Source organism: Diorhabda sublineata, chromosome 11, assembly GCF_026230105.1.
Source record: "Diorhabda sublineata isolate icDioSubl1.1 chromosome 11, icDioSubl1.1, whole genome shotgun sequence".
NCBI lineage: Eukaryota > Metazoa > Arthropoda > Insecta > Coleoptera > Chrysomelidae > Diorhabda > Diorhabda sublineata.
Window position 1 is genome coordinate 4,864,053 of NC_079484.1, and position 10,936 is coordinate 4,874,988.

At 31.1% G+C, this 10,936-nt stretch overlaps 1 protein-coding gene across 1 annotated transcript; it reads left to right on the forward strand.

The window, feature by feature from the left end:
- Positions 1-307: 307 nt before the first annotated feature.
- LOC130450212 (importin-5) lies at positions 308-9,861 on the forward strand. Its single transcript, XM_056788483.1, has 12 exons — positions 308-433; positions 2,265-2,576; positions 3,351-3,794; positions 4,212-4,422; positions 5,057-5,167; positions 5,275-5,520; positions 5,678-5,953; positions 6,009-6,184; positions 6,306-6,486; positions 6,661-7,106; positions 7,792-8,410; positions 9,095-9,861. Exons 1-12 carry the CDS (start codon positions 353-355, stop codon positions 9,310-9,312), a joined length of 3,321 nt encoding a protein of 1,106 aa, XP_056644461.1. The 5' UTR covers positions 308-352; the 3' UTR covers positions 9,313-9,861.
- Positions 9,862-10,936: the final 1,075 nt, after the last annotated feature.

Consider the following 10,936-nt stretch of genomic DNA (forward strand, 5'->3'; position numbering starts at 1 on the left):
TATAAGGTTTTATTAAAACTATACATGAGAATAAGCCTAGAGGTTTCAAATTTTCTATATTTTTTATAAGAAAATTATCTTATGGTACTGTAATCATTAAAAATTACTATTGTGATATCAATATAAAACTCTTACTTCTATTTTTTTTCCACAACTTGAGCTATTCGAAAGTTCACTCGTACTATTTACATATAAAAATAAATATTTTTTATTCAAATATGCCCTAACTAGTTTTGAAAATTGTTAGCTGTAGCCAAGCTGCGACTAAGAAAAAAAGTGTAATAGATATGAAATTGACGTATATTGCCCATACTGTTCATGATATGTCATCGTTCTTTGATGTGAAGGCGCCATGGCCGCCGAACAGGAGCAATTTTACCAAATCTTGACAACACTTTTATCAACAGATAACAACATCAGAACTCAAGCTGAGGTAAGTTAAACCGTTCATCAATCTTATTTTGATATTTTAAAATTGTAAGAAATACGGGGCAGCAAATATTTTTCGTCAGTGATTCCTTAAAGTTATGAACGTTCCCAACGTGTATCGCTACCAAGGCATGCTTGCGTCTAGAACTGGAATTAACTTATGATTCACTCATGAAAAATTTGGACAATAAAGCATTAGAATATTTATTTTGGGTTCCTATTTTTTTAATAAAACGACGTTTGAACCACATGTACATTTTTCATAATCATCTCTAAAAAACCGCCAATATTTGGACACCGGTTATTCTATTTCAACTGGACCCATTACACCTGTAACATGCCGTAATTTTATTTATTATCAAAAATTAAGGAAATATGTTCATTTCTTTAACAATTTCGAACTAATTAGTTTGTTCAGTAATTAAAGAACTTGCTGCGTTTGCTATAAGCAAATTTTAGAAAAACATATACTATGGAGTATTTTTTAGTGTCACTGTATTGGAAAATACATATTCGTTTAGCTATTTGGCATTTTAGTAGTTTTGAATTGCTATTATCTAAGGAAAAAGGATGTACCATAATTTCAATTGTTATTAGTTTAAAGAGTTCCAAGAAAAGTAAAATTCGCCTGTCTAGTATTATTATCTCAGGCTAAGGCAGGGCAGTCTTTATGTGTATGCCTAGGCTATGGGGAGGGCTTAAGGCAAAAAACATAATTTATAAAATGAATTTCTTCATAAAATATATAAGAATGTTACTATAAAAGAGATGATGGTAAAAACAATTTTATTATTTGTTTCACTAAAATATTTTACAATTTTTATGTACTGAGAATGTTTTTTTTTAGAAAAGGGCCTCACTTTATGTTAGGAGGAGGGCCTCCTGGTCCTGAAAGAGGGCCCTGCTTTCGACAAACCATGTACAACCATTATGTACTTGATATTTTTCTAAATCTCTTCCATAAATCCCTTTAGCTGTATCTGATGAAATTTAATTTTGGAAAACAAGAATAGTAACATTAAATTCACTTTTAATGGAAACAAAATCTTGTTAAAACCTACAAATTTTTCATTTCAAAATGGCAGTTCATATAGCAATATCCACTTATTTTCCAAGAAAAATCTTCCAAATCATTTTCAACCAAAATGAATAAGTATGAAAGTTGTCTGTAAAAATTGAACTATTTTTTACAAATAGTATAAATATAACAAGTTTTGCAAATCCACTATACTATTAAAAATGTCTATTTACTATTTATTGTTCCCTTATTACAAATCATCTAAAGATTAGATTGAGTTATCCCTAAAAAAAGCTGAAAAACGGGCTTTAAAAAATTTGAAAATCCATAATTGGAACTATTATTTATGATAACTCATTTTTATTTTTCTTCTGAACATTATAATTTTAAAAAACATTCATTTTTAAGTTCTTTATGAATCAAGTTTCTTTTATAATGAATATCCATAATTTACGTATCATTTAAAACAATATAGTGAAATAATGAAATAAATCTTGATAAAAAGATACGAGAGTCCACACCATCATCTTTTTAAATAGGAACCATTTATAATATGATGGTTGATATTAATGATATTGATGCCAAATAGTGGAAAAGTGCTCAGATTTCATTTCAGATTCATATATGTTTCAGAATATGACAGTAATATTATAATTTCAAACAATCGTCTAAGTTAAGGAGGTAAATAAATTCGTATATATAAATGTTTTTTCGAGTTTTGTATAGAACAGGGTAGGAAGCAAATAAAAGATATTGTTTAATTTTAAAATACAATTGTATTTCTATTATACATATTCATTCCAAGATTTCTTTACAGGATGCTTATTCTAATTTGCCTGTTGAAAGCAAAGTTAGTCACTTATTAGGAGCAATCCATAATAATAATTTGAGCCATGAAGCTCGACAAATGTCGGCAGTCCTGCTGAGAAGAGTGTTTTCCAATGATTTCTTGGATTTCTATCCAAAACTACCACCAGAAAGTCAAAATCAGTTGAAAGAGCAAGTTTTATTAGCTGTTCAACAAGTTGAAACTGAACAGTTAAGGCATAAAGTGTGTGAAGTTGTGGCAGAAGTTGCTAGAAATTTGATTGATGATGATGGGAATAACCAGTGGCCAGAATTCCTTCAGGTAATTCATATATTTTGATGTTAATCATAATTCAAATCATTAATCTTAATTTGGATGATTTATTTTTATAAATTTGTGCTCAAGCATTGAATTTTATAAAATTAAAATGGCTTTTTCAGTCTTACTGGTATTTAAGTTTTTCTTCGTTAATCAACAAAAAATGATGAGATTCTCTTTATCAATGGTCATTAGTATTTCATTTTGATTTTCAATCATATTTTCACTAAATTTCATCAATTGGATACTTTTCTATGAAAATATCCCCTGAATTGTTTGTACATTAAAGCATTCTGCTTCAAAATATTTTTAATAGTTCTATCACTTATGTTGTTCAACAATTTGTTTGCTTGAACACGAATCACTGCTCTCAGTTGTAGTACAGTTATTATTTCTCTATTTTGCCAAATTTCATGTGTAGAAAATGGCATATATGCATAGTGCAACTGAATAATTGTTCGTTGAATGTTGATATGCATTACCACCAAAATACCATTATATATATAAATTCGAATAAAGTCTTCACCAACTAAGTTGTGATTGTGATTATTTTGGGATTGTGGCAATTAAATAAGCTTTCAAAAGCTCTAAATATGTATTAAAAAGAGTACACGTTGCTATTTAATTACCACAATTCCACAACAATAACATTTATACTTTACATAGAGTTGATTGTGATGCTTTCTTCACTTCTAACAATAAGTTTCGAGGTACTTATAGATTCATTTAAAAGTAATACTATAATGCATTTTTTTATTGAATAAGTATCTTTTTCAGTTCCTCTTCCATTGTGCCAATGACCAAAATCCGGTTCTCAAAGAAGCAGCTCTTCAAATGTTTACTAGTGTGCCTGGTGTATTTGGTAACCAGCAGAATAATTATTTGGATTTAATCAAGCAAATGTTATTACAAAGTCTACAACCTTCTGAATCCTATGAAGTCCGTTTTCAAGCTGTGAGGGCAGTAGGCGCCTTTATGCTGATAAATGATAAGGAAACTCAAATATTAAAACATTTCGCTGATCTATTAACACCCATGTTACATGTTATTGCTGAAAGTATCCAACAGCAAGATGATGATTCTCTATTGAAAGTTCTGATTGATTTAGCCGAGAATGTACCAAAATATTTAAGACCACAATTATTACCTATTTATGAAATGTGCATGAAAATTTTCAGCGATTCTAGAGCAATGGATAGTTGGAGGCAGCTTGCTTTGGAGGTAATTATTTAGCTTATGTTATATTGGGATTAGAGGGGAATAAAGTTCAAACTTAATATATTTTGTGCTACGGATTAATATGAACAAATGTGTAGATTCTATCCAAGAAAAATGTTTATATTTAATACTCTGTAAAAAAATAACTTTTATACAAGCTAATATTATGAAAAGTTAATTCTTTAACTATTTAGTAACAAATCCTACAGGAAAATTCAAAGACAGTCTTAATCATTGAGATTCTTTGTTCTCATTATGTGTCCAAACCATCTCAACTTAGCATTAACGTTTTTGAGCAATTAGTTTGAGCTAAAACATTAATTCTTTGTTAATTAATTAGTAACAAACAAAATTTGGAGATTTTTCTCTAGTTGATAATCTGATGGTTGTCAGCTATTTTGTAAAATATTTAATATTCAGGTTATGGTCACTTTGGCGGAGATGGCACCCGCGATGGTGCGTAAAAACGCCGCCAAATACATGGAACAACTGATCCCGTTGATATTGCAATTTATGGCTGATCTTGAAGAAGAATCTGGGTGGGCCGAATCCGATGAACTTTTAGATGAAGATAATGATTGTAATAATGTTGTTGCAGAGGCTGCTTTAGATCGACTTGCCTGTGGTCTAGGTAAGCTAACAAAGTAATTATCTAGAGCTTATTTTTCTTTTTTCATTGATCTTCAACTGATTTCACAATTATTAAATAATTGAACTGCCTCCATTGAAAAAGCAAGCAGTTTAATTGAAACTTACATTAGCATTTTGATTATGGCCTCCTAAACATTTCTCCAATAAAACACTCTGGGATAAATTCTCATAGATTAGAATTTCTTTTTGAACATCAATATGCAGATGTGTTGGATGTTTTGTTGGCTTTAGCTTTGTTCCACTTATACCAACTGTACCAAAGGACACTTACTAATTCATTATAACTTTTAAACAAATGAGAATTTTGACTTGAAAATTAAAATCTATAGTTTTGAATAGTTTTACAAGCCTTAATTTCGACTGAAAAATAGTCTTGGTTTGAAAATAAATCTACAACACACGTTTTGTACATATTGCATATGATTTTTTGATGCCATGTCAAGACAAGGATAATAAACATACCAGAGATTTTTCCTCATCTTAAAATTATGAATAGATCTGTTTGTATAGCTTTTCTGCAAAAAGTATCTGAATGTTCTTTAAACCTCAACTCCACATCTAGAATTAGGCCCAAATTCTTAACAAATTGTTTGAATTGCACATTATATTTACAGGTGGCAAAATTATTCTGCCTCTTGTAACTCAGAGTATTCCTGCAATGTTGGCTAGCCCAGATTGGAAACAAAGGCATGCTGCTCTTATGGCAATTAGTGCCATTGGAGAAGGTAAGTGAAATTTTTGTATTTAGTTGTGAAGTTTTTCACTAAAAAGTTATACAACTGTTAGTTTTTTTTTAATTTGTGTACATTTATATATTTTTTGTCATTTACAGGATGTCATAAACAAATGGAAGGTATGCTCCAACAAATAATGTGTGGAGTACCTGGCGTTATGGAAGGTGTTTTGCATTATTTGCAAGATCCTCATCCACGTGTTAGATATGCAGCTTGCAATGCAGTAGGTCAAATGGCAACTGACTTTGCTTCTGTTTTTGAGAAGAAATTCCACGATCGAGTAGTACCAGGTTTACTTATGTTACTAGATGATAATGCTAATCCTCGTGTTCAAGCTCATGCAGGTAAGCAACATTGAAATTGGAATACGGTGTTACCATATGCTTAAATTAATGTTCTGAATATTGACGCAGGATATATTTAACACAGTGGATTCATGTCATATTCTTATTTGATTCAATATTTGATAATAAAATATTGAATAAAACTGTTTATTTTTAGGAGCGGCTTTGGTTAATTTTGCTGAGGATTGTCCAAAACATATACTTAGCGGTTATTTAGATGCTCTTATGAGTAAACTAGAGGGTATTTTAACAGCTAAATTCAAAGAATTGGTAGAAAAAGGTACAAAATTAGTATTGGAACAAGTTGTAACGACGATAGCTAGTGTTGCAGATACAGCAGAACAAGAATTTATAGCCTATTATGACCGCTTAATGCCTTGCTTAAAATACATTATTCAAAATGCGAATAAGGATGAATTGAAATTACTTAGAGGTATGGGTTTTATTAATTGGAAATGGAAATTTTATTATACTATTACTTTTGATAGGTAAAGCTATTGAGTGTGTTACTTTGATTGGTATGGCAGTTGGATCTGAGAAATTCAGTATAGATGCAACTGAGGTTATGGATATGTTGTTAAAAACACATGGTGATGGTGCAGAATTACCAGATGATGATCCCCAAACCAGTTATCTTATTTCCGCATGGTCAAGAATATGCAAGGTAAATTGATAATGTTGGGTTATACAAAAGTTTTCTGCTGGGTTTATACATTATAATGATATATATTTCAAAGCTAAGTTCCAGGTACAAAACTAGAAACTAACCTTTCTTGTTGTATTAGGTTCTTGGTAAGAATTTTGAACAATATTTGCCTTTGGTGATGGGGCCAGTAATGAGAACTGCCGCTATGAAACCAGACGTAGCCTTATTGGATAATGATGATATGCAAGGAGTTGAAGGTGATGACGATTGGCAATTTGTATCTTTGGGTGAACAGAAAAACTTTGGCATACGTACTGCAGGTATGGGTTTTAATAATTTAATTGTGTAATTTAAAAAAGTGTTTACTATGATTTAAAAAATGGATCCAATTCCTGAATTGTTGTGTGATTACAAAATTTTTATGAGTTATCACCTGATCAATTAATATAAAAATGTGTCATTTTTTAGTTCTATTTATAAAATTAAATTTTCAGGTTTGGAAGACAAAGCCGCTGCTTGCAGTATGCTAGTTTGCTATGCTCGAGAATTGAAAGAAAGCTTTTCAAATTATGCAGAGGAGGTTGTCAAACTTATGGTACCAATGCTCAAATTTTATTTTCATGACGGTGTACGAAACGCAGCAGCCGAATCTTTACCTTGGCTATTGGAGTGTGCAATTTGCAAAGGCCCCGCTTTTATGGGTGGTATGTGGAGCTTCATCTGTCCAGAATTACTCAAGGCTATCGACACTGAGCCAGAAAGTGAAGTTTTAATGGTTATGTTGGATTCACTTTCAAGGTGTATTCAAAAATTAGGACCGAATTATATTGATCAGGAATCCATGACTGAAATTTTAAGGATTATAGATAAACTAATGAAGGAACATTTTGAACGAGCCAACGATAGACATAAGAAGCATTTAGATGAAGATTATGATGAAGTAATTAATTTTTTTCTAATAGGGATTTATATTTGATGTCTCTGGTATTGTTACTAACAAGAACCTACATCTGAACTGAAAAATCAGAAAGTGCACATAAATTTGTTTATCTATACCAATAATTATATTTAGAGGAGCTCAGAAAAAAAACCATTTTTCTCTATTTCTGATCAGGTCTATTTTTTGTAGATATTAATTCTTCTAAATTTTATTAACGAAAATTGAATTTAAACGTTTCAAATCCTTTCACATTTATTGTTAAGTCTTTGTGAATTTGATCAGTCTATCTTATACTGGGTCTGCCTGTGGCAATTTTTCTCTCAAATATTCTTGATCTTTTTGGATCATTACGTAACATTCACTTCCATAAGTTTGGTCTTATTATAGTCCTGTAGATTTTTAACTTTGTTCTTGTTATTAGTTTGTTTCAGGAGCTTCAGGTTCGCAAAATAAGCTTTATTACCTTTTTGTATTCTTTATGGTATGGCAGTGCTCGTTTTATTTCCTACAATCTTATCTTAATCTTAAAAGATTCTAACAGTCTTTATTTCTGGCTATTATTGCAAAGTATGCAAATGCATAAATCTGGGTCAATTTGGTGTTGGAGTATTACTTTAGTAAAATTTTAATTTATAGTTTTATTATTTGTTTTTATTAAAATAACTACTGAAAACTGCACTTTCAGGAAGTTCAAGAACAATTAGAAGATGAAGAATCTGATGACATTTATGTATTAAGTAAAATCACTGACGTCATCCACTCACTATTCTTGGTATACAGAGAAAATTTCCTACCTCTGTTTGATCAAATAAGCAGTCATTTTGTGAACCTTTTGACGCCGAATCGTAGCTGGGCAGATAGGCAATGGGGCATATGTGTTTTTGATGATATAATAGAATTCACAGGACCTGCTTGTGCCAAATACCAAGGCTTTTTCCTCCAACCTTTAGCCGTATACATCAAAGATAAGAGTTGCGAAGTACGACAGGCAGCTGTCTACGGATGGGGAGTACTCGCTCAATTCGGTGGAGAACAGTTTGCTGGAGAATTGGCGAAAGCAATAACACCTTTAGCCGAAGTTATAAACGATCCAGAATCGAAAGATTCTAGAAATATTAATGCGACAGAAAATGCTATATCAGCCATTACTAAAATTATGAAATATAATAATTCTCAAATTAATTTGGATGAAATTATACCATTGTGGTTCTCTTGGTTGCCGGTTATAGAAGATGCTGATGAAGCGCCACACATTTATGGATATATGTGTGATCTTATAGAACAGAACAATCAACACATCCTAGGTAAGTATATGATTGAATTGGCAGTATTAAATAAGAACTAACCAGAAATAATTGAAGTGTTTATTCTATTTATGATATATGGTATATCTTTGGTAAGCCTTGTTACCAAATTTTTTAGGAATCTGCAAAAGTGAGAACTACCGTGCGGTATAAAGTCAGGTTTTTGATTTGATATGTCAATCTATAGGAAAGTTTTCCATTGACCTTTCGTCAAGATCCGCCTATCTTACTTAAAATTGTTGTGTCCACTTGTAATAGATTGTTATCTTGAATTTTGTCTGTTGTTGGTATCCATTTTCCATGAATTTTGTTTTGATGCACTCAAATCTCATGTTTAGTTTGAAAAACTGTGAATTTTCCAATCATTCTCATTGTATTAGAACATTTAGAGAAGTGAACTTGTATGTGACTGACTGACTGACTAACCTTTGGCACATGTGTACTTTTTCTAAAGCAGCTACAGTCACATTACTTACAACCACATATCGTATATCTGGGATGAATGAACTGTATGACTCGCCTCGTTCATTTTTTTCTGAATGTCTTTGAGAAATATCATTCCCTAAGTTTTATCATGATTGTATACCTTCAAACTAGCGGTGATGAAAGAAGAGACTTTGATATTGTTTAAATGCTTAATAGTATTATTTTGATCAATTATAATGACATAAATTTTTCTTGCAGGAGTAAATAATTCAAATATTCCAAGGATAATTGGCATAATAGCGGAAGCATTCTTCAGGGAAGTGATAGAACCAACAAAACCTGAAGGATTTAGAATGGTTAATATTGTTAGGCAGGTACAATCGAACGAAACATTTTTCCAAAGCGTGGTCCAATCTTTGGCGCCGGAACTGCAGCAAGCTTTGCATGTGGCTCTTCATACGGCACCCACTTCTTAGCTGAAGATTCAAATTTAAGTTATTGTTTTTAAAGCTAATTTAATTAATACAGAGTTGAAATGAAAAAAAGTTGAAACGTACTGATCGGTTCTAAGGTAATTTGCATTGTTTTAATCCGTTTCTTGAAACGCATACTATTTTTTAAAATTTAGGTCTGATAACTTTTAAAATTATTCCTACACATCGAAATAAATGTTCCATTTTGTACCGATGTAATGTGATAATGTATGCTTTATAATTTTTTATAATGCACATTATTTTAGAATCGTCATGTATAAATTATTTTTATATTCTTACGACGTTATAGCAGAATTTTTGTTTTTGTACTAGTTACAAAAAATTTTTTACTGGGAAATTTTTTATGATTACCTTCCGAATAGGTACTTATTTTGAGAACTCATTGTACATAGAATTCACTGCTCTGTACTATATATGTGATACTTATTTTTCATTCATAAAATATTTTTGTCTACAATAATGTTAGTGTTTCGAAAATTATTTAATCACTAATGAAATTGAATAAATATCAATAAAACACATTTTCCTGAAGAGTTTTGTTTTATTTCAGGGTGGGGATAATTACAAACATTCAATTATAAATAAAAATTTTTGTAGAAAAAGTTGAAAATAATTAGTTAATGTAATAATCCATCAAGATTTTTCTTATTGTACAACTGGAGGGTGGAATGTGTTCATATAATAACGGAAATTTCATAAAAAAATATTGATGTATATAGACCTTTACAATATCCTTTAATTCTTCCTGCTGTTTCAATGTCACTTATGCTTTTAGAACATTAGGAAAAACTCACATTGAACCATGTTTAGTGAATATAGTGGCAGAGATTATTGCCCCCTTATTGTTTTTAGTCACTGTTTATCAAAATTGAATAATTTTTGCTACCATCCTTCATAGTTGTAGATAGCCAAGAGCCGCTAAGGCCTCTGATAGGCCCACTAAACATTACCAAAAGCTGATGTTCTTTTAGAAACCGATCAGGTGCTTTGACTTAAACCTTTTGTTGTCGTTTGGTTAGGTCCCCTTCATGGTATCAGCTACAGAACAATAGAAAAAACATTGGAGAAGAAGGTAGATAGGAACAAAAAACGTTGAAACAACCTACAGTGGCCAAGACATTCACAGACTCTTTGGAAATTCTAACTAGCTGAATGTATCAACCTTAATAAGAACAATCTACAGATACTAACAGGAGTCCTATTGGGACTCCAAATCCACGTAATTTGAAATGTTCGTTATTTTATGAAGGCATGTGACGTAAATTCTTATTTCTTTAGTTTTGTAAACAGAAATAGGGCTAAATCTGGAAAATAAAGTGGATAAAAGATCAATCCGTACCCTAATTCATGGATGTTTTTGTTATAAATTGTATTGGTGCAAAAGAACTACTTTCTTGGCCAAATTCGTTATTTTTTTCCCCAAATCCTCATTAAATCGTGCCAATAAGTTGGCATTCATTGTTTTGAGCTTTGTTTATACTACAGGCAGCACAAAAAGGGTTGAATTATAAGAAGGAATTTCTGGAACCGTTGGTATTATTTCCACTGAAGATACTGTTTACCATCAATACTTATTATATTGCCTAACGCACGTTTCGATAAACAA

What these genes read in the sequence shown, in the direction of transcription:
- LOC130450212 (XM_056788483.1), top strand. Translation starts at nt 353, where the DNA reads ATGGCCGCCGAACAGGAGCAATTTTACCAAATCTTGACAACACTTTTA. An exon ending in CTTTGGCATACGTACTGCAG is followed by an intron (nt 6,487 to 6,660) that starts GTATGGGTTTTA and finishes TTAAATTTTCAG; the next exon opens with GTTTGGAAGACAAAGCCGCT. An exon ending in TAGATGAAGATTATGATGAA is followed by an intron (nt 7,107 to 7,791) that starts GTAATTAATTTT and finishes CTGCACTTTCAG; the next exon opens with GAAGTTCAAGAACAATTAGA.